Here is a 25173-nt window from a genome sequence, read left to right on the forward strand (position 1 = left end):
GGTAGCTGATGGCAGGAGAACTACTAAAATTCTGGAAAAAAAAAAAAAAAAAAAAAAAGCACAATGTAGTGGGAGGAGAAAAAGTCCAAAATGTTTTATTAAGCATTTGAATATATATACATTTTTTTTTTTTTTTACAAGACTGATACATAAAATCATAGATATTCACCAAAAGGACCCTGGCTGAAACGAATTGACAGAAAACATCAGCAGCAGCAATTTTTGACCCCACAAATTTAATGCTGTTTTCTATGGGAACAAGTGTGAGATGTGGATTGTGAATACATGCAGTTTTCAGTTGTGACGGGAGTGTGTGACTGTGATTAGTGGCGTTTCAACAGTTTTCCTGTATCTAAACGTGGTTCTGGTCAATTACAGAGTATTTGGATCTGTGCAGTCAAGTATCAAAAGTAAAAAATAATCCTCCCCAGTCGGTTAAACCTTTAAACGGCGCGTATTCTGCATTGCAGTAACATTTACCTTCTCTAGAGAAGTCAAGCGGATCATTTCAGAGATGACGGGACGTCACTTCCACAAACGATTGGCACTCAATTTGTGGTATAGAAAAAATGTTTTTTTGGGGGGAAATGTGTATATATATGAAAAACAAAAACAGTTATGCAGTGCTGTAGTTTAATACTGTACTTCTGCTGCTGCAGTCATGTTAAACCTTTTCTCAACAAAGTTGGTCACCAAAAAAAAAAGTTTGCCCAAAATCAAGTATTTCACAGACTACAGCACATTTGGATGGGCTATGATGTTTGTGTGACATTTTAAAGACAGGGGAAGACATAATCCTGTGGTTTAAGGCTAACGTCTTTCAAAATGAAAGCAACATGTGATTGGATGAAGAAATATGCTTTCATTAATATGCATACAGGATTCCCACCCCCTCAAGGCCCATCTATATCCAAATTAAGTCTTCTATCCACTTACATACAAAAAAGGATGTGGGCAGGGAGTAGTGGTGACTGTCTATATAAGATACACTGTATTATTGTAAGTTCAATGTAAATGATATAAAAAAAGGTCACGAATGAACAAATGCTATGAAATACGTGCAAGTACGAAGAGCTATAAAACCCTACTTTTACCTCCCTCAATTGCACATCCTCCTCCTTTCATTTCAAACTCCAACTTAAGTAAATGAAGACAGAAGACTGTCTCAAACACAGTTACTTCCAACAGTCCTACCTTCTTTATCAGTCTTCCAACATTCTTGACTCGTTTGTAGGATACGTACAGTCGGCGCCCATTTAGACTTGTGTTGGTGGTGTAGTCTTTCAATCTCTCCATCCATTCGCTAACATGTCAGCATCTCACTGGTCACGCTGCCTGACTTTATTATAATAAGGACGGTATCCGTATTATAAGGCTATATATCTGATGTTTAAGACAACTTAAACCCTTTCTGTGCCTTTTTATCAAATGTACACATTCATCTATCAGTCTTTTAAACAGCAGGTTAGGTCAAATTTGAGTAACCCGAGTCACATTATATGGACCTGGAAGTCTTTCCAATGTAAACTGTCAGATAAAACATGTCCACTTAAAAGGACTAGGCCCGATAATCTCAACCCCACAAGGCACAGCTTCTCTCTTCCTTGTACCAACCCTTCAACAGCTGTTTCAGCTCGCCTGAGTGGTGCGCAGATTGGTTGACCCGCAGCCGTTTCCAGATTGGTGAGCTCCTGAGGGAATGAGGAAGCCGGGTTGTAGTCCTGCAGGGGGAGCGGTGGAAGACACCGGACCCACCTGAGCCCATTGAGGCATGCTGTAGGTGGGACAGGTGTAGCCAAACTGTTGATTGTTCACACACAGTGAACCCTTCCGTCCAGTTGTGGGGTTGACGTTGGATGGCATGTGACCACCCATGGAACAAAGCTGACCTGGTGCAGAGTATTTACGTTGCATCATCTGAGGAGGAAGACCGTTGGGTTTGATTAGTACTGGTTATTTATTATAAAACAAATAGTTTTGATCTTGATTGGTTAATACAGCACTCTAACCATGCTAAAATGCACAACATGATGCAAAACACCTGTTCTTCTAGCTATTCATAGTTATCAGTCACATGAGGCATTTAGACCATTTAGACATCCATAGAACTGCAAGTTTCAGGCAATATTTAGATCACCTCTCAAAAGGTACACTGCAAAAAGAGCCACAAAACGGTATTTTTTTGTAAGAATCTTTAAAAAAAAAAAAAAAGACCAAATTTGAAAAGTCTTTGTTTCATACCAAAAGTAACCTCCATCTTGTCTGTCTGCACGTTGTCAGTGTCCTCTTTGCTCGGCGATGTATTTTTTACTGCATAAGAGCATGATGTGTGGCGTGAGAGTGCCATGGCTTGTTGGACGTAGCAACAGTAACTAAGGGGGGTGGGTCTTTGCAAAGGGTGATTTGTGCAGAGATATTTATCTTTTAATTTGGGGGCAATGTCCCAAGTCACCATTAATTTCTGACCCTGCTGATTATGCATGTACTCTTTTAATCATTCGCCGATAAACTATCAAAATTATGGTCACTATATTTCTTACTGACTTAGAGTTAACGTGCATCATGGGCTTGTGCGTTCTTTTTTGGCCTTTCTTTACCTGTGGCATCTTGTTCTTGGCATCCCTGGCCCAGTTATCAACCAACTGATGGAGGTCATCAGTGAATGTGCCCTTGCGTGGGAGATTAGTAGCAGGTGCTTGGTCCTGGTCATGGCTCTGTCCGTTCTCTTCTCTTACTGGACTTGTGATCCCTACAAGTTACAATCAATATTCACCAATTAGAAGAACTTGAGCATTTTGAGAAGAAAAAAAGATGCATTAATTCTCTAACTAAAATGTTGAGTCATACCTTGCACATGAACATTTGAGCTTGGTACCGATTCAGAAGTTGAAGTCTTCCCAGGGTCAGACTGATTGACTGAACTTTGACCAGCTTGCTTGTTCCCTGGACAAAACCAAACAACAGTTTTCAAGCCATTTGTTCACAAAGCCTGAACAGGATGTTACAGTTGGAAGTAAACCACTTAGTTCTGATACCTTGTTGAAAAGAACCAGCCTGAGTGCCACTACCACTTCTTGACCTATTCCCCTTGCCCTTAGCGGGTCTCCGCCTTCCTGCAGCGATGGCCACGGTGGGAGGGACCACCACAGAGGGCGGGGTTTTGCCCAGACGTGTAAAGAGTTCCTCAATTTCCTTTTTCTGTTTATTCTGTAATGCCTGGATCTCAACCAAATGTCTGCAAAAAGAAATTCAAGATGATCATGAATTGATGACGACAACAAATTGCTTTTATTCCTTTTGTAATTTGCTTTGGATAAAATCCTCTGCTAAATGCATAAATGTATATATAAAAATCACATGATTATCTTTAATGAGTCAAACATGAACAAATGAGGTCACAAAAAAAGATCAAGGTACCTCTCCCTGAGCTTGTTCATCTCTTGTTTAAGGCCCTCATCTTCTGATTCAGAGTCATTGTCACTGCTGAGGTAGTGATTGGTGATGGACATGCTGGAAGCAGTCATTTTAGACTCTTTAGTTGTGTCTGGTCCCTCGGTAGAGCTTACAAAGAAGGTCTTTCCTTCTGCTGGGGCCACTGAGAACCGGCCCACTTTGATGTCAGTGCTGGAGGTCACCTGAAAGCGGCCAACTGTAGTGATCGATGAAATGGGTTCAGGGCTGACCCTGAGTGGGGTCTGAGATTTATGAACTGTGTTTTCAGGGCTTGAGAGAGATGATGGTGATGAGGAGGATGACGACGATGATGATGATGATGTTGTTGAAGAAGGGGTGATGGAGGAAGATGAGACTACGACTACTGGAACAGTGCCTGGGTCTTGATCACTGGCCACAGAAACCTGAAATGTAGACAGAGGACAAGCATGAACTTGCTGTTTAAATCTTTCAGGCATTAAAATATGAACCCTAGTGCACACTGAGAAGGCTACCTGAAATCGGCCAAGTTTGAAAGCTTTTTCCAGTGATGTTGTCACTGGCTCTTTCTCCTCAGTGCTTGTCTGTCCATCTGGTTGATCTACAGCTATGGAGGTCTTTAAAAGAGAATGCAAAAAAGTATATGAATGTATACATCTTAATCTTTGTTTTGGGCAGTCAAACTACAATATTTTACAACCTGAAGTAACCTTACCTTTTCATAAGGTTTAAGGGATTGTTCACCCCAAAATTAAAATTCTGTCATTTACTCGCCCTCATTTTTTTCTAAACCTATACGAGTTTCTTTGTTCTGTTGAACACAAAAACAGTTGCTGGTCCCCATTGTCTACCATAGTACTACGGAAGTTAATGAGGGCCAGAAACTATTTGATTAACAACATTCTTCAAAATATCTTTTTTTTGTGTTCATCAGAAGAAAGAAATTATTAACATTTGATTTCATACTCCCCCAAAATCTAAAACACAGTTCAGCGCTTCCGTGTTCTACGTCAGAACGCCAACATTAATTTAATAGTTTTAGAGAGAGAAAAAAACAAAACAACAACGGTATGAATTGCATTTTTAATGTATAAGCATTATGTCATCCAAACAAATATAGAAAATAGCTTAATTAGCAACTTTCCCCACCTGTGGCCTTTGTGGTGACAGGTCTGCAGATGAAGCCTGGGCATAGCTTGTAGATGTCCCAACAGAGGCAAAAGCACCAGGTGCAAAGTTCCCACTGGAACTGAGAGACAAACTGGGAGGCGTCACACTGGAGACCAAGCCAGGGGTGTTAGTGCTGATAGTGTTGGGTGGGGAGGATGTAGGCTCTCCAGATCCATCAGGTTGGGTGGAGGAGCTCTGGGAGGAGTCCTTGAAAAGGGAACGCAACTTCTGGTCTAAAGCGTGAATGTCTTCAATTCCAGGTGGCTTCCCCTGTACATCACTCTCACCATCTCCTGTCCCAGTTGGTTGCGTCATGGGGACAGAAGAGGGGCCGACTTGCACCTGCTGGATGGCAGCCTGAGTTTGATCCAAGCCACTGCTCTCAGCCTGCTGACCCACAATGTTTTGAGGAGTCTGGGAAGGGGAGGGAAGTGACAGTCGACGTGGTGCTGGTGATTCACTTGGGGCTGGAGAAGGAGATGTCCTCCCTGTACTGGTTTGGAGAGTGGTAGATGGTGTAGGAGTGGTTACTTGAGTGGTGACCGCTATCAGAGTTGCAGTAGCTGCTGGTACAGGGCTCTGAAATAATGACTGAGAAGTAGGAGGAATACAGCTCTCTGGGGCAAGACCTCCAGGTGTGGCTGGTATCACAGAAATCTGGGTTGAACCAGGGGCAAAGTTGGCTTGTTCTTGCTGAACACTGCTGGCTGATGTGGGATCAGATGCTGGAAATGAGAATGCACGGATAAAATCAGTCTGAATGTTCGAAAAATGTTTAAGCAAACTTTTTCTGCAGATGTGTAAATCAGACCTGGGACGGAGTCTTCAAATGATGTGTTTGCAGAAGAAGGTCCGAACAAAGGTTCCCGAAGTCGTGCTTCAGGAACTGGACTAACTATGAAACGCCGGCCTGCTGAATGTACAACCTGTGCTGCTACGCTAGGTGGCAAACCTGTTAAATGTGAAATTTGACAAATGTCAATGATACAAGATGGGGGCAGATAAAATGTAAAAACATCACTACAAAGTACACTTACCAGGCACACTGGATGTTGAAATTTCAGGTACTTGCTGGACTGAATTATTGATCGCCTGAAGTGAGAAGTGTTACGGTGAGAATTTCATTTGTAGTCCTCAAATTATTTCTTAAATTTGTTCTTACAGTCTGAAAATCAAAGTACATACCTGAGCTTGGCTGTTTTTCATAGCTTTTCCTTTCTGATCTGCCATCTGAATGACCTCTCGAACCTGATCTATGAAGTACTCCCGCTCGCTCTCCAAGATAAAATCACTTTCGACCTAATACAAAATGAAGAGAAGTTACACACAACTTGGGAAAACTACCCTAATCCACTATTTGGGGAGAAAAAAAAAATCCTTTCACAATAAAGTAATTTTAAATCATCACTATGATGAAACGTCCAACTCAGGGGTCTGTTCTATTCTGTAGTTATCATCCCTTTTTAATTTCACTGACTTTACCTTCCACGATCATTCGCACAGGACATTTTTTTCGTTTCACTGTACTTGTTATCCACTGTGAACATGCACTAGATGGACATCTTTGACCACTCTGCTCACGTTCTGGTGTCTCACATATGTGCGCACATTTGTAAGATGCTGTGTCATGTTAAAATAAGTGTTAAAGAGTGTACTGAGTAGGGCTGGGCGATATATCGCATGCGATTCTCACGCGCATTTCGTCAGTAAAGCCGGTTCCCCGATTACCGCTAAATCGCCATCACCTGCTTTCAAATGGAGCGCCTTTTAATAGACAGAGCCGTAGTTCACGGACAAGCCACGCAAAATCGCGTTCAGTATCGAAGATGAATCGACTTATATCAATATATAAGTCGATATATCGCCCAGCCCTAGTACTGAGACACATGCTCTGGGTTTTTGCCTTTGCAAAAAAATTTCACATTAAAATAAAAGTCTTGCATCTTAAATACAGCCTAATACATATCAAATCAATAATAAAAATTGTTATTTCAAATGGAGGTCTATGCCAATTCCCAGGCCAATCCACTATACTGAAAGAGAAAAATGTACCATAATTTCAGCAATTTCTACAGGATTATCTCCATCCAAATCAAACTTGAATGTGACCATCTTCCTGTTGTGGGTTTCCAGCTGACATTCAGCAACTCTGTCACCAATATTAGAAATCTACAAAAAAAAAAAAAAAAAAAAAAATCAATTATATTTTTACTTATACTTTTTTTTTTTTATATATATATATATATATATATATATATATATATATATATATATATATATATATATATATATATATATATATATATATATATATATATATATATATATATACACACACACACACACACACCACTGTTCAAAACAAATATTAGATTTGAGCGTAACTTACATTCAGCACATTGAGCTTGCCCTTGGCCATCTTTTCGTGGCGTGAGCGGCTGCGTACAGAGCGGCGTTGGGGTCGTTTCATAGAGCGACCCTCGTGCCTGCCCTCGTTCCCATCGCTCAGACCAGATGCAGCATCAGAGTGGCCACTGAAGGAACCAAAAACATCATTGGTTCAACTTCTCTCTAATGGAAGGTCAATATTAATACACATGAATTATTAAAAAGATGTTTCACCTTTCCGTGGAGGCTGGAACCAGAGATGTTTGAGGTTGTGTCTGCTCTACTGGCTGTGGTTGGGAAACACTCAGTGGTGCCTGTAATAGAGAATCGAATTAGATTTTTAGAATCCAGGTGACTTTCAATCACATTCACCTATAACACACAATTCACATGGAAGAGAATGTCTTTGTCCAGACAAAATGGCTTGTTGTAAATTGGTTTGTGGTAACTCAAGCTGACAAGGCTTTGGTGGGAGGGGGTGTTGAAGGTGAAGTAACAGGAAGATAGACTAGTGTTCAGAGAGTTTTTCAATGGTTGGTGCCAATATCTAGAGAGGAGGGTGGCCAATGGCCATTATAATGTCTGCACACACACACACACAATTTATTGACAAGTAAATGTACAGTAAAAAGTTTGGGGTTAGTAAGATTTTTGAATACTTTTATTCAGCAAGAATGCATTGAATTAATCAAAAGTGAAAGTAATGGCATGTATAATGTTTAAAATAAATGCTGTTCTTTTGAACTTACTAAAGGAATCCTGAAAAAAAAAAATCCATAAATACTAAGCAGCACAACTGCTTACAACAGAAATATTTCTTGAGCATATTAGAATGATTTCCAAAGGATATGACACTGTTTTTACTGTATTTTTAATCAAATAAATGCAGACTTGGTAAGCATAAGTGACTTAAAAAAAAATGTACCAATCCCAAACTTTTGAATGGTAGAGTACACTAAATTACTGACATTAAAAGAATGTTTATTTTTCCACAATATTTCCTCAAAATTCACTGAAAACTGAGCTTGTTTCAAAATTTAACAACATACCTGTCCAAGAAAAGTTTTTTCTTTAGCATTTTAAATATTTTGAGCAAATATTGTGTAAAAGAAGTGTAAATATAATATTTAGCTATTTTGTGTACCATTACAAAACTGTTTTTTCTATAGGGTGAATTCAGGTTGATTGGGACACTTTTTCCAATTCATCTCAGTAGCAAAAAAGTGTCCCAGTCACCCTGAATTCACCCTACATTATATCTTTTATATGTACAAGCATAATATCAGCCCTCAGCACTGTAGATATTGTTAGCAGCACTAAAAACCCACATCGGCAAACTGCTAATTCACACACCACAGTGTTAGGCACAGCTAGTACCTGACAGGCCTGATATAGAAAATAGAGTTGTTCAGCATTTGGAGGTGGTGAGAAAACAGGAGGGCTGAGTTGACATGCCCATATCTGACAAACATGTAAGAGCAGCCAGCATGCAAGAAAGGGATGGAGAAGTAAAGAACAGTAGGATTAATGCCCACAAGTTGGATGTTGTAAGTAAAGCACAGCACATTCATCAAGCAACATGAAGGCCAATGGAAGATGTAAGATCAGCCGCCAGAGGGCGCTATTCATGATGTTACCTGTAAGACTTGCGGGGGTACGCTGCCATCCTGAGGTGACTGATGGTACTGCAGGGGGACGGTAGGCTGAACAGCAGGGGGCAGAGAGGCCGCCTGTCCCATCACCTAAGAGGGGAGTTCATGTATACATTGAAAGGGCTTTTATAACTCTGGTTTATGTTTAACAAACAACAGATCCATAGAGCAACATGTTTTTGTCATGTCATAGATCATGTGAAGTGTACCTGGGGTGTGGACGCAGTTCCAGTCTGGGGGATGGGGACTGGGTTCAAAGTACTGCTCAGCTGCTGAGACTGATGTGGAGAAGAAATTTAGTAAGACAGACATAAAATCAAAGAATACAGTGTTTTGCTTTCAGATGAACATAATTAGCTCTGTTCGAAAACCAAGACATGTAACAAAATAGATGGCTCACCATGCTTTGTGGATGGGTCATGGTGTGCTGTGGCTGCGGATCAGGCTGTACGGTGCTGAAAGATGTGCCTGGCTGGGCAGGAAGAGCCTCAGGGACAGTCACTGAACCTTGAGGGTCCACAAAACCTACATCTGTGAAACATACATTGTCGTTACATATTGTGTAAAATGCTTTGGCAATGTTGTATGTGAACACAATTATGTCAATGAAGAGCAAATGACAGTTTTTCAACACTAACTGGAAGCAGAGGTGCCAGGCTGCTGCAGTTGCTGGTGCTGGTCTGCTTCTGGTTCCTCAGGCTCCGTGATGACTGAGGCCAGAGCGGGATCAGGGGGCTTGGCTGTGGGGTAAGTATCCGGTCCAGGCTGTGAGGAATTATTCTCCTGCTCCATCTTCTTCTTTTCTTGTTCCTCTCTCACAAGTTTTCTCTGCTCTCTCTTACGGGAGATCAGGGACACTCTGTCCTTAATGGCCTTTGCGATGGTCTTGTGATCACCCTCACAAACATAGCCCGAGTCGACCTGGAGGAAGAAAAATATATGCATAATTAAACTTCAAGGACAACAATTAGTCATTATTATAAGGCGACCAGGGGGGATTTTATGTCTGTGAACGTCTGTGGAATTACTATAAATATTGATAATTACATGAAAGTCCACAAATTAACCATTTAAAGATTCAAAAAATAAGGTTTGAATCTTTAGTTAGGTTACAGAACAGAAATCCAAGTATCTTTACCATTTCTTGGGCAACATCATCTGGGACGTCTTTATTTAAGTCAAAGGAAAATTCAATGGCTTCGTTCTCTTTGTATTTCCCTTTAAGTTTCTTTACATCCTCAATGCGCAGCAACAACTTTATGGCCACCAACTCGCCATCATCCTCCTCAGCCAGTTCTACACGAACCCCAGTCTCCTCCTGGAAAAAGGCATGACTTAAGAGGTCCTTGATGCAATACCTAAAAAAAAGAAAAGAAAATGGAGATGAATCGATATAACACAAAATCTAATTTATAAAACTTAGGACCTGCACAAATAACATTAATAACATATGCCCATATAGAAGAAACCTACGCAATAGAGATTATTAGATTATCTAATTAAACACATTTAAATGCAAGTTGAAAATAATCAAGTTTTATTAAATAAATGTTTTATTCAAAATATACATGTGTATTATCTACTGAATGTGTTGACTGTTTTAACACGTGAAGTGTCTTAGTAATCCTTCCTGTGATGATGAGACCCAGAGAGAAGCGAGAGTTTACGTTGAATTAAATGCCAGATTCAGCTTGTTGTATGACCAAAACAACAATAAATCAGAAATAAAATTTCATGCATAAAGTAGGACTATTAATTATAAACCAGAAAATACACTAGGACTCTTATTTTTAAATGTATATGCTTTACTACTTCCAGTTGCTCATTCAAAAAGATGAGGGAGATAAAATATGCACTCTAGAACATTACAATATAAACTCCATAAAGTAAACATTGTCATTATCCATTAACAATAGCTCATAAGCAATTGAAACAAATGAAATAAATGTGCGGTAGTCACTGATTGCAAACTACTTTGAAACGGCAAGCCTGTACAACACGCAAAAATTATGCGTTTTTACATTTCATTACATACGTATTTCATTAAATCATAGCCTTTAAAGTTTAATAATCACATAAAATCATATCGCAACTCGTGTTTTTCCATTCCAAAATTGAAGACGTCTTACAATGAGCCTGTTTTCATGCATACCAATATGCTGATAACTAACAAAAATCATCTTACTGAAATGACTCATTTTGCAGGTTTACATGCAAACCAATGAACAAACCAATAAACACCTCACTCAGTTTATTCCCCTAGTCGTGGCTTCAATACGTAATGTTCTTGTATCTGATATTTCATTTGTTATGCGAGTTGCGATGTTAAATAAAACATTAAAACCCCCCAATATTCCAAAATGTCAGAGGGAAATTTGTACAAACACTTCCCCCTTTGGCTGCATAAGATAAGCTGTGACTTTACTCTGAAAAAGGAAAATGGGTTAACGCATTTCCATGACTTCACAGATTGTCAGCTAATTAAGAATAATTGGCATAAGAATGTGCATGTAAACACAAAAATACTTAAGAAATTTTTATATAATTAATCACGTGGTAATAACAGACCTCAGTCAGGATAGACACCCGATTTCACGACACAAACAAAAATGAAGATGCAGCCTGTTCAATATAATACTGTGGTGTAACCAATATAACACTGAAAATACACTTTACCACAAATTTGCAGTGGACAAGAATAAAAAGGTTGTGAAAACTAAACTAAGACATTGTGACAACTGCACTCTCATGCTCACCTTTCATCTTTATTCTGACGTATACAACCCTCAATGATCTCCTTCACTTCAGGAATTGCCACTTTGTCGAAACTGCCAGGCTTCACCCCCTGTAAACACGACACAGGAAAAAATCAAATTACACTAATGTAGAAAAGTGTCTTTAAAGAGGTCATGAATTGAGAAATCAAAATTTCCTTGATCTTTTGACATATAAGAGATCATTCTACTATAAAAAATATCCTTTAAGTTTTAGAATTCAAAAATTCAGAACTTAAAAGCTTCAGTGAGTAAGATCTTGTTTATCATCAGTAAGACATGTTTAAAAACATTTTTTTAAACACGACACTGCAAACTACTACTATGAATGTTTTTCACTTTATCAAAAAGAATAGAATAAGAACGACAGTGTGACAAACAATGGTATATTCATTCATAATTCTGTTAACAAGAAACACCGCAAGTTGTCAATTATAACTGTGGTAACTCCAAGTAGTTAAAACTTTATTTGCCACAACCAATACTTATAAAGTCATTATTTTAGGTTGTTTTTGTGTGCACAAAATGTATTCCTTTCGCTTCATAACATTAAGTTCGAACCACTGTAGTCACATGGACTATTCTCACGATGTCTTTACTAACTTTCTTGGCCTTGAAAGTGGTTATAACATTGCAGTCTATCGGAGGCCAGAAAGCTCACAGAAAGCATCAAAAATATCGTAATTTGTGTTCCAAAGATGAACGAAGGTCTTATAGGTTTGGAACGACATGAGAGTGAGTACTAATTAATGACAGAATTTTCCTTTTTGGGTGAACTAACCCTTTAGGTCTTTGCTTAGGTATATGAAGACTCGATTAATCATCAAATTAAATGACAGATTCACCAAAATAATCGTTAGAGCCCTTTAACTTGAGGCTGGATTTTCTCAAGGCTTCTACATTGGAATATCTCAAGACTAAATTTTGCATATATTATTGTGTGGTACCACTTACCATAGGTAACATTTTGTTTAATATCATTTTGGTTTTGTGAGAGGTCATAACTTCAGCATTTACTGGTAGAGGTAAAAAAACAACAACTTACCACTGTGTGAGAAAAAAAGCAGAAAGGAAACACCCCCATAGAGGGCAAAAAAGGGATAAAAAGACTAAAATAGTGCAGCAAACAAGGGGGAGGATGAGTGTGCGGGGCTCTCTCCTCCGCCAGTGAAGTGTGGACTTACGCTGGTAACTCTGCGATAGATCTGAGCTGCATTCTGACACTCGGAGTACGGGTACTCAGAAGTAGCCATCTCCAGCATACACATCCCAAAGGCATACACATCCACCGACTCGTCATACTTCTCTTCATACATCTCAGGCGCCATGAACTCAGGGGTACCTTAAATTAAAAGAATGGTTCAGAACTCTCTCAGTACCCTATTACACCCTCTCAGTGAAGAGTTGAGAGGAAGACGATGCTGTTGCTGAAGACCGCTTGGGCACAACCTGCGAGAAAAGAGAGAGGTAGAGGGAAGGAGAGCAAAAAGGGGATAGAAAGTAAAAAAAAAAAAAAAAAAAAAAAAAAGAGGGGAAACTGTCCTCAGTTAGACTGCAATGATAATAAGCCCAAGTTTCTCAGTGTAAGACCTTTAAGGGCAGGAATGCATTCGAGAAACACCAAACTGGTGCACAGGACTCACTCAAAGGCCTGGACTGACCACATGACTCTAAACAAGGTAGCCTGAATTCAAGCAATGTATTTGTAGTTGTTAGCCTAAACAGGATGTTTGAAACCAGTACATGGTCAGAGGGCCTTACGCTTTTACTCACAAGACCAAACTGAAGCACTAGCTATGGATAACATAAACCTTTCAAAAACGTCCTACCTTTAGGTTAACCTGTGAAGAGAAAAGGTTTAGCATTTCAAATGTTACACACTCCATAGCTTACTGAAAAGTGAGGTTCTGTGCACCAAGTGAACTAGTAACCAAGTTACCCATTGACAAAGGTCTCACACGGACAAACTTCACATATTTATAATGGATTCAGACTAATGTGTCACATAATACTGGTGGACTTACCAGGCTCATTTCTGCGTACTTACTGTCTGTACTGCAGTACATTAAATAATCCTTAAAGTAGAATAAGGGGAGACCTGAAATTAGAGCCTAAGGCTTCCAAAACAAAACAAAAACACAAAGATCTCAAAGCTAAAAGTATGAGGGAGATGAGCAGAGAGTTTAAGGCTTTGAGCTCCAGACATTGACACACTGAAAGAAAACAAGCATTTCCTTATGGGGGGAAAAAATGAACAGATTCATTAGCATCATCATCATTAAATCATGGTTGACTGAAGAAACAGACCACAAATTTCCGAACCAGAGCAAAAGATCACTCACGGTACCTGCCAGCCCAGGGCTCAGCTCTAGCTCTAGTGTTATCCCATGATCAGATCAGGTTTCCCTGCAGACGAGTCACAAAATATCTACAACTGCTCCACAACTACTCACTTTGTCTGAGGGTACCTGAAATTGTGGCAGTAAAGACAGAAGAACAGACAGAAACTACATTTGATCTAAAGGAGGGTGTCAAGAGACAACTTCCATAATGCGGGAGCCCTGGTTTGCTGCGGTTTGAGCGGTCAGGGAAACGCTGTGGTCTGCTTTCTCACCACTGTTATTAAAACGCGCTTTGAAAAGAAGCAGAGGAAGAAAAGAAACACGGAATGAAGGATTTGCTTTTCCCTCAACCACAAATCTGAGTTGGCCACTTCAAATGGATTTCGATTCGGAGGCGGTAACGCAAGTTGCAAATACTTAGCCGTACCTATGACGCTCTTGGCAAAGGAGGCCCTCTTGAGGGTAGCCAAGCCCAAGTCTCCAATCTTGACTGATCCAGTAGGTCCGGTGATGAAGATGTTGTCGCACTTGAGGTCCCGGTGGATGATGGGAGGCGACCTTGTATGAAGGAAGTGGAGCCCCTTCAGAATCTGCCGGCACCAGCTTCGCAGGACTTTGATCTTCATCTCCTTAAACCTTTTTAGATACCTAAAAGGGCACCGAAAACAAGTAAATCATAGCAGGTGGGCTCGATGACGAACATGGTTTAAAAAAAAAAAAAATCTTACAGGAACAAATAAGAGCACTTACGTCTTGAGAGTCCCAGATGTCATGAGTTCAGTCACCAGGACAATACACTTCCTCCCTTTCAAGGATGACTCCCAGGAGTCGTAGAAGCGTACTATGTTGGGATGCTGAAGACCCTTAAGCATTCCGGCTTCCTCTTTAAAACGCTGCCGCTCTGACTTGGACAACTTGCGATCCTGAAAAAGAATTGTATGTTTTACAACATTAACATTGTCAGCAGAGAGGCAACAAAACGATATTGCAACAAAATTTCACAAAGCAAAATTGGTCCATTGTCTACGGTCACGGTCTTAAAAAAAAAAAAAAAAAAAAAAAAAAAAAAAATCACGTTTCAAATGTTCAAACCAAGCAGCATTCTGTTGTTCAATGTGGCAAATTTGCGTAAACAAATTTGATGTGAAATCTGCGTAGGGAAATATTTCGCTCTTTTTCGCACGATTGCACAGATTCATACTGAAATTACTGGATTTTGCTCGCAAAATTTTGCCCAGAAACAGTCAGTTTGGACACACCTTAAATCAGGGGTGCTAAATCCTGTTCCTGGAGATTTACCTACCTGCAGAGCTCAGACCCAACACACCTGACTGCAATTATCAAGTGCTCCTTGAAGATCTTAATTAGCTGTTCAGTTAATTTTTTTTTTTTTTAAACTTGTGAGAAGTGAAACTGATAAACAATGGCAGAAAAAGTCCTTTTGAAAAAAAAGAAGGATTTATTCAGAGTATTTTACTTATTAAACTTCTAAAGAAATGAATGATAAATATGTGCTGTCAAAGCAGTTAAGAAGTTTGATTTTTTTCTTTATTTAATTTAATTAAACAAAAGTAGACATAAAAAGCTACATAAAACTGCAGTGCTTTAACCAGATTTATATTCACCAGCCTCCCCAACTGCTTTAAGCATGTTTAATACCTCTTTGACTTTTCTTTGATAAAAAAAAAAGTTGTCTTGAATTGTGGTTTCACCAAGGAGGAAATACTGCTGCTGCAAAAACCTCATTTGCAGTCAAAGTAGATGGTGCAGAACTAATAATATCATCTACAATGAAACTGCAAAGTACTTGCCTCAAACTGCTGTGTGTGTCCAACTACAGTTAAAACAATGGACTCAATTCAAATGGCAATTCTTAGTTGACCTACATTTGGTGTGGTCAGCTGCCATCTCTGGAATGAGAAACATTTAGCCGTGAGTTTGCCTTTGTCAAGCCCAGCGGGGATGGCCATTCACCCTAAACTAGGGTTAAAACTTCCATACCTGCTCACATATACGCAATTAACACAATTAGAGGTCTTTAGCACAACGCCTTAATGGGGTGAAGCCTGGTAAAAAGCCAATTCAGTACTGACTGATGTGGGTTAGAGGAAGGGGGGCTCCGCTTTGCACCCCACCCTATGACAGACCTACTTTCTCTCTCTTCCTCTTTGGCTATTCCAAATATGTGGTGCACTCTGTGGCCTGTAGGACAAGGCCAGCAAAGCGTGGGAGAGTTTCCCCAGAGGAGGGGCGGCCTGCACACTAAACTCCAGCGTGAGGATAAAACTCCTGGCATGAATCCGGCTCACGTGTAAAGGCACATACCACTTCAGGCGGAAGATAAGGAATTAGGATTAGTGAGATGATCTGAAACTCAAATTACTAGTGCTGTCAATCGATTAAAAATATTAACTAATTAATCACACATTTTTCTATAATTAACCACAATTAATGGCACATTAGTTTTTAATATATATTTTTTATATTGTAATACGTTTACATTGAATCTCCAAAATAATGTAGAAACAACATAAAGACATTATTTTTAAATATTTGTTTATTAGCATCTTTTTATGAAGCGTGCCAGAAATATAATAAAAGATCCATTTCACCCTGGCAATCATCTCTTCACTCTGCTGCCATCTGGAAGACGTGATCGATCTCTTAGGACATGCAGCTCCAGATTTTTGAATAGTTTCTACCCACATGACATCAAGGAACTGAATTCTAGTTAAAACCGGAGGGCTGTTTTTATTAAATTACGGGTTTGTGCAATAATGTTTTAATTAATATATATTTTTATTGATTATTTTTATTCAACTTTGTACTTCTTGCTTATATTTTGTTTGTATACATGTTGATGTGCCACCGAGAAGCAAAAAATTTCGTTGCATAACTTTGCAATGACAAATAAATTATTCTATTCTAAGCACTATGTATGAAGGCCTGTATCACCAATACCAGTACTGATACGGATGTCTCTATTAGATTAATTTTTTTCTCAATTTTAGCCATTAACAATAGCCATTCCACATTACAGTATAATTAATAGGCAATTTAAAAATGTAATAAGCTTTAAATATATACACATCTTCTCATACCATTGTAATAAATGTCACATTTAGCTGTGCCTTTAATATATCAGGGCTCAACGCTAAGGTTTTTTGTACTGACCCAGTCAGGCTGGTTCAGATTTTTACCTGCTCTACTAAAATGCATTTTATGCAAGTTATTGTTTTTGTTGGACATTCATACGCTCATCTATCAGCCTGTATTGTTAATCAGTGATCACATGGGGGTCACGTGCTTTGTGAACATTTTTGTTTTTGTTAGGATCTGAATGGGCTTATTTCCTATCTAAAATTGCTATAATGTTACATTAAGGAAGTAAAAGAAAATTTTACGCATTACACCGGCACTATACTAGTCTCGTTGATTTGAATCTGGAACCAGGCCTGGTCTTAAAGTGAAGATATTTAAAGATGGTCAGGGTGTCAGTGCCATTAACTAAGATTAATAAATGCTGTAGAAGTATTGCTCATTGTTAGTTCATGTTCATTTTACCATTTACCACTATTAAGTTTGGTTAATATTATTGAATGCACTGTATTACCTAACAAATGAAAAATGATACAATACATATTCATGCATCAGTTATTTGGTAACGCTTTACAATAAGGTTCAAGTAATATTTATTATAAAACTATTTAATGCAAATAATTATTTAACTTTAAGATAATAAAATATTCATAAACGTACCAAGTACAAATCATATTAACTGGGAAAAGAAATCTTTAAAAAGTTTAAGGTTACTGCAGAAGGCTAAATGGATTTACAGAGGTCCATTAAAGGGATCAAATGCAGGGTGAAAGGCAAATGCAGGACAACTGGGGTGAAACTCAAGCAGTTGCTTGAAAGTCAGTAATATGCACTTGCAGTGATGACTTAGTTAACTCGCTAAATAGTTTAACTAGAGTATTGGTATATTGAATTAGACACTTAGAGGGAACTTCTGTAAAAAAAGAGAAGCATCTGACATCCATTTTCATTTTCTTTTTGTGGTGACCTACATATTGTTCAAATGTGTTTAGCATGTGAGAAAGGAAAGGAGAGAAATGTAGGAGGGGGATATCCCTGAGTTTAGCATAAGACAGATGGCCTTCTGGGGGAGATCTACAGGCCCTTCCCTTTTCTGCAACAGTGTGAACTTGCAGCCTGGAACACATACCGTTGTGTCGCACAAGACAGGCCGATAGATACAAATAGAGACAGAGACATGAAATGCGAGAAAGTGATGCAAAGAGAGGCTGAACGCTAGAGAGAGAGGCTTTTGTTTCAAATCAGTATATGAGCTGGCTACGCCTGAGGGGCATGAAGAGGAGAACAGCAGCTCACGTGGTTCTGCCTCGTCATCGCTCTGCAAAAGAAGAGGCAGCAGGGGGTGGAGAACAGCAGCAAAGTCAAGCCTTGGCAGTACAGCTCACCATACTTTACACAGATTACAACTGCTTTGGTGGTTGAACTTGACCCACTTTTAAATTCACACCTCTATGTGGCGCATCAAAACAAAAAGCTGCTCCTTCATGATAATAATAAAATGAAGGATACATCTAAATGCAAAAAGACTTTTTTAGAAGTGGGTCACACAACTTATGAGCCAATTATTTTCCGACAGAGGTGCTTTCGCTATGTAGTCTGCCAGCGTCAGCATGCTCTGTGCAAGCACACCTCACCGCAATTACTCATGCTTTTATCACATCATAAACCAATAAAAGTGGAATGATTGCAAAGACCTATTCCTTGTGTAATTATTCCATAGCATACGGTGCAAAAGCTCATGTTTCTCACGATTCATAAAATATTAAATTTACAATAAGTTGAGATTTTATTTTAAAAAGCTGTAGACTGCAATTTATAGAAGAATGTTTCTGTCTCAAATTAAAAAATAAAAAAGGTATTGAGAAAATAGTGAAGTTACATTTAAAATGAGATATAGTCACACCATGATGAAATATACACTACTATTCAACATTTACAAAAGAAATAATGGTCTTATTCAGTAAGGATGCACTAAATTGATCTAAAGTTACAGTAGTAAATACATTTATAATTTTACAAATACTTGATCTCACAGATTATTATTGCTGGGCATTGACACAAATTTCATGATCGATTCTATTTCAATTCACAAGCTTACGATTTGAATAAATTTTGATTTCATATTGATTAATTGGGGCCTATCAGGTACAGTACATGGCAAATTTCTTCAAGGAAAACATCTCTCAACTAATGCTATAACTATACAGGGAACCTCAGTTGGTTTTTATAATTACGTTATAATACATTTTTGATATAAACATTTAAATGGCAGCTGTCATAAAAACATGACAGATTTATTCAAACATCAAATATTGAAAAACAGGTTAAGTAAAAAAATACAATGATTCTGCAATATAGTGCATATATTTAGCTCTCTAGACTACATTTTTCTAGCTGACTAATGAGTTTATGGTTACTGAATGGCTTTTCTGAGGTAAAGTAACATTTTCTTTTGAATGTGTAAATTCAAAAGACTGCAAGATGCAAATTGCAATTCCAGGAAACAAAAGCCACACTGTAAGATATAAAGTTACAATTCAACTTTTTTTCTCTCTGAAGAGAATCAGGCTTCCACATCAACTAGACCGTCTCAAAGTACACTTTAAATAAACACTATGATTTACGGCATATGTCACACCACTTACAATACACACCTGGTGGTCTAAAATAACCCAATTAGGAAATGAGAATTTTCTATTCAAGGATGATACTACAATGCCGGGGCTACGGCCAAAGATGACAACAGCTTTAAAAATACTGGCCAAATGCCAGTTGGGTTAAGTGTCAGGGGTGTGTATTGAGATGCTTCAGAGGTGAGACGCACCAAAGGTGTGACAAAAGGACTAGTAAAAGTGCCTTCCTTTTTGTAGAGAGATTAGAATGCAAAATTAAATATGAACAATCCAAACTGATGACATGCCTTGGAAAGGTGTAGGTGGAACATTTTAGTTAAAATCAAACTAGTCATAAGATTGTCATTACAAGGTGCTGTACCGGAAAGACCTCAAGCCAGCTTTGTAGGTTTAAGAGAATGAGATAATATTTAATCTAGGCCTAAATGAGCAGATCAGATAGTGATTTACCATCATCAGCGGAGAGATCAAGAGTGCTATCAAAGTCAAGTGTTGCACTTTGTTATCCTAGCTGAAAAGCTGTGACATCCTGTATTTTACTCACCAAGACACAAATGAAATGGTGCTTTCAGGTTTTTCAGGTAGATCTAACAGTACTATCGATCAGTAGATTAGGTACATAAATCGAATAAAGTAATCAAATGTAAAAAAGCACTGCATAGTCTTCACTGTATAAATTAAATATAGATGCATCCTTATTAATGTTACAAAATGTATTCAGTCAAGAGCAGTGATTTTTTTTTTTTTTTTAGTCTTTTGCTGTTTGATTAAAAAAAACAACAGGAATATTAGGCTGCTGTCACTTTAAGACAATGCATGGATCTATGCTGATACTGCTACACATGCATTGTCTTTCTCAACTGTTTACGCTCACTTAAGACATAACCGACTATACTCGCCAAGACAGGCCTTTTGACAATTTTGAGTGAAATTGTCCATTCAAGATTTAATTAGTCCATTCATTGGCTAATTAAAGACATTCTTTAGTCGCCTAGTGTGAAACTTGGGTGCATATGCGAGTAATTTACTTTTTTGGAGACAAATTTTGTCCATTTTGTAACAAAATGACAAAAGCAGTGTTAATTGATTATAAAAACCACATATATCTTTGTTAACACTTAATAAAACTTCAAAATTAATTATATCTCCATTAGTTTTTTTTTTTACACTTTTAAAAATCGTATTCCTCAATGACCCGTATATCTATTGTTAAAATACTTAATAATTTGATGTCATTCACAATACTTCATGGGATTGTAGTCCTTTCCCTCACTAAAGCCACTGATTACAGTCCTATTTTCATCCTATTTTCAAATACCTTTTTTTTTTTTTGGTTCAAATCAAAGTTTGTAATGTTGCGATTCACCTCGTAGCTGGTTGGATTGGTTCGTGGGTTAAGACTCTCTTAAAATCCCCATGGGAAAAATGTATGGAAAAAGCGGCCAGCTGAAAAAAGTGGGTGGGGACTAATGCACTCTATAGGACAATTCACACTGCACCGACAGACGCAGACCAACAGTAACAATCACCAGATAACAGCAAGTCACTTCTCAGACATTCTAATTCGATTCAGCATGTTCAATCGGCAAAAACAAGCTCCGACAGGGCTGATGAAGTGTCTGTTGCCATCTGTCGGTGCGGTGTGAATTGGCCTTATTAAAGGAAACAACTAGTTTTACAAACACAAGAAACATACCTGTAACTCGCACCATGCCACCTCCACCGTGGTTTCAGTATCCAGACCCTTGTATACAGTCTTGAAAGAGCCACGGCCTATCTCAATGTCAAACTTCAAGAAACGGCCATCCGGCGACGTTCCGACTGCATTTGTCTCAACTTCCTCAATGTCCTCCTGCTCCTTCTTAGCATCCCGTAACTCTGCCTCAGCTCGTGCCTTCTCTTTACTTTCTTCATCGTCCTCTTTCTCATCCTCTCGTTTCGTGTCAACACTATCTCCAGACTTCGGCTCCGCAGCCAAACACGGTGCTTCTGCGGAAAGAAGCGGTCTGGCATTTGCAATCAACACTGGCTTGGACTCTACTGAAGTCTCAACACCATCAGCCACTTTCTGTTCTGGTGCAACCAACACTTTAGCTTGTGTGGCCACAGATGCGGCTTTGGTTTCCAGGGCAGGAGGTTCACAAACAAGAGCATGGGTGTCCGTTGAGATGGTTAGGATTGCGTTCTTGCTGGGCAGCTCCAACGCTGTGGCATTGGAGTCGTTGATGACGCTGCGACGGAAAAAACGATGCTCTCCCTTCAGCAGTTCCCGCTCCATTGTGTGGTGGCGACGCCGGACCTCGACACCTAGACGCTCACCCACCAGCGTGTCTGAGCTGGTGCCGTTGACATTCTTCGAAGGAGGAGAAAGGAACTTGACCATCTTGTCGCTAAGATTTTCTGACATTTCTCCAACCAGTGGAGTGAAAAGTCGGGTTAAACTTTATATGCTATCCATGCATGGGAAAAAAAGGAGTATAATGAGAAGAGGTCACTTCAAACCAAGTGGAAATTTACCAAACCTCCCTCCTCTCAAAACAGCACTTCAGATAAAGTCAATGCTCTTGCAAACTAAAGTGTTAGAGAGGAGCACAGGAAGTGCTTGGTGATAAAAGTAACGCAGGATCCATGCACAGATCAAAATACGTTGATGATAAAAAGGAGACCTCACATCCAGCTCATCCATCCTGTGAAAAACTGTGGGGTGTATTCAATCCACATAGGGGGTCTCCTGAGGGGGGCAGGGTAATAGCCCACTGATAAATGTGATGATGACAGGGTCGTGCCAGGCAACAAAGTTTAACCCTTGCGTCCGATTCACTGAAAGACACAAAATATAGTTTAACCAAGGTTGGTTAGCCAGAGTTAACAAATTTACACTCAACTTAAAAGTCTGCTTGTACACAAGGCAATGGCTTTTCCACAACCAGGCAAATATAAACCAGTTCAAATGAGGTTAAAGGATTAGTTCACTTTCAAATAAAATTTTCCTGATAATTTACTCCCCCCCCCCCCCATGTCATCCAAGATGTTCATGTCTTTCTTTCTTCAGTTGAAAAGAAATTAAGGTTTTTGATGAAAACATTCCAGGATTATTCTCCTTATAGTGGACTTCAATGGACTCCAAATGGTTGAAGGTCAAAATTACACTTTCAGTGCAGCTTCAAAGGGCTTTAAACGATACCAGATGAGGAATAAGGGTCTTATCTAGCAAAAAGATTGGTCATTTAAAAAAAAAAAAAAAAATGTAAATATGCTTTATATAAACAAATGATCACCTTTATAAGTGCTTCCGCTTTCCATATTCTTCAAAAAGCTTACGCTGTATGTCCTACGCCTTCCCTATTCTACTTACGGAAATAGACAGGCGTAGATAGGCGTAGGATATACAGCGTAAGCTTTTTGAAGAATACAGAAATGCGTTTTTTGGTAGAAGCACTTAGAAGGCAATCATTTGTTTATATAAAGCATATATATTTACATTTTTTTCGAAAATGACCGATTGTTTCTCTAGATAAGACCCTTATTCCTTGTCTGGTATTGTTTAAAGCCCTTTGAAGCTGCACTGAAACTGTAATTTTGACCTTCAACCGTTTGGAGTCCACTGAAGTCCACTATAAGGAGAATAATCCTGGAATGTTTTCCTCAAAAATCTTCATTTCTTTTCGAATGAAGATAGACAGACATGGACCTCTTGGGTGAGTAAATTATCAGGAAAATTTTATTTGAAAGTGAACTAATCCTTTAAGAGTTTACTCTCACTTTCTAAAAAGCAAGGATGTTACGTTTAAACCTGTTAACATAAAAATAGACCAGTCATACTGAAACTTTGTGATAAAGACAGAGTAGGAGGAAGTAACTCTTTGATTTTTCACATTTAACCATCAAGGCAAATTCTCGTTACATTTCCTAACTAGCTAATTTATATCCTATTTAAATGTAAACAACAAAGGTATTCTGCATTTTTGTATATTTAAACAAACCATTTGAAGTAAATCCTTCAAGACAAACAGTATCTGTCTTCAGTACAGTGAACATATGTTGCGGGATTAGTAACGTTAAATTAGATTCACCCTCACCATGTGTGAACACCAAACAGTTTCAAATGAAATAAAATCAATATGTTGAAATAAAATCGTTTACTTTTCTTTCGATGAACATGAAAAGGCTAACTGAAGAATGTACTAGCGGTGACTTAAGATGTCAAGCCTCAAATTCACATTTTTTAATCATTATGTCAGTTTCTTTTAGTTATCATAAGACTCCAGAAGAATGGGAATATAGCCCAGCAGTACTGTGGGCTAGTTTTATAATACTTTTATGGTGACTTGCGTCATTTTTAAGGTTGAAAGAACCCGTCTCCATTCACATTCATGGAGAAAAAAAAAACCCGAACAGCAAATTTTCGTAATTTCTCTTTAGTACTTCACAGAAGAAATAAAGTCACACGGTATTAAACCGACGACTAAATGAATGAGCAAACTATTTTAATTTTTAGATTAACTATCCCTTTAAATGAGTCTTATATCTTGAGTTGACCAAAAACGAGCTAGAACCAAAGGTTAACCGCTAGTAAATAAATAAATACTAGTCACGACCCCGTTTAGTTTGACTAAAGGCCGTTTTATCACCACATTTAAGACAAAAACTTACCATAATGTTAAGCGTCGTCGTCATCTTCAGTTATCGGTGAATACCAACGGCCAACTCCAGGTTTAACCGGTAATTCCCCAAACGCGCGTGCTCAGTATTTGAAATAACGTTTAACCGGCGGAAACCATGTGAGAAACTAAATGTCTATCGCTTCACGGATTTTTAGACAGTAAAAATGCGACAAAATGCCTAAACGTCGGTTACTGTGCCTCCGCTCTAAGCCGTCTCGAGCGATACTGCGAAGTTCTTATGTCAAACACTACAACAGCGCGTGCCGCTTCCGCTAATGGTTGCTCGCGAGACTGCAGAGCAGGTTCTCTTTGTTATTCCCTTTCAACTGACCTCGATTCATCTTCCTTGTACACTCATCTACTGCATGACGTCGTGCGTGCAAACGATGCAGTTCAAGTTGACGTTACAATATTTACATCTACAGGACGCAAAGCTAGAATAGAAAAATCCTGGAGACTATATCCATTTATGCCGACACGAAAACTTGGCTTTGGGTGCAGAACGCTCGCGAGCGCTTTGTGGCTCTATTGTTGATCCCGCACAGATGTAACGTTAGACGATTTGCACGCGCTGGATTCAAGGCTGCGCAATCTGCATGCCATCGATACTTTACATTTTCTGCATCGCACAAATACATGCTACATGAACAAACCGGTTCGTGATCAACAACAATAACCCGGACTGTGTCCACTCCCCCTGCTTGTCTTTATTCGAATAATCTCTTACAGTTAGAAAATAGCGCCGCCTGCTGAAGAATCAAGCGCATGTATTAAAACCGCGTTTTAAAGGAACAGTACACTCGAAAATGACAATTCTGTCAAAATTGACTAAACATGCATAACATTGTTTGTTCAGTCAGTGGAACACAAAATGAGAAGTTTGGTTTAATGCAAGCCTCAGTCACCATCCATTGAATCCTTTTTCATAGTGAATGGGGACTCTTCTTATTCTAAGTGTACTTCTTAAAGGGATAGTTCACACAAAAATGAACAATGTGTCATTATTTACTTACCCTCAA

At 38.8% G+C, this 25173-nt stretch overlaps 1 protein-coding gene across 1 annotated transcript; it reads right to left on the reverse strand.

Annotated features, from left to right (window-relative positions):
* Positions 1–66: 66 nt before the first annotated feature.
* On the reverse strand, positions 67–24864 carry wnk1a (WNK lysine deficient protein kinase 1a). Its single transcript, XM_048159315.1, has 24 exons — positions 24144–24864; positions 21187–22310; positions 14509–14681; positions 14186–14406; positions 12601–12758; positions 11399–11487; positions 9781–10000; positions 9281–9563; positions 9043–9173; positions 8852–8920; positions 8628–8732; positions 7225–7304; positions 6992–7136; positions 6655–6771; positions 5788–5901; positions 5640–5694; positions 5414–5554; positions 4582–5327; positions 3948–4049; positions 3418–3857; positions 3036–3235; positions 2848–2943; positions 2598–2749; positions 67–1917 (listed from the first exon to the last, which is right to left on the reverse strand). The coding sequence occupies exons 2-24, from the start codon at positions 21895–21897 to the stop codon at positions 1630–1632; spliced, it is 4836 nt and encodes a 1611-aa protein (XP_048015272.1). The 5' UTR covers positions 21898–22310; positions 24144–24864; the 3' UTR covers positions 67–1629.
* Positions 24865–25173: the final 309 nt, after the last annotated feature.

The sequence above is a fragment of the Megalobrama amblycephala genome, linkage group LG15 (genome assembly GCF_018812025.1).
Source record: "Megalobrama amblycephala isolate DHTTF-2021 linkage group LG15, ASM1881202v1, whole genome shotgun sequence".
In the NCBI taxonomy this organism is placed as follows: domain Eukaryota; kingdom Metazoa; phylum Chordata; class Actinopteri; order Cypriniformes; family Xenocyprididae; genus Megalobrama; species Megalobrama amblycephala.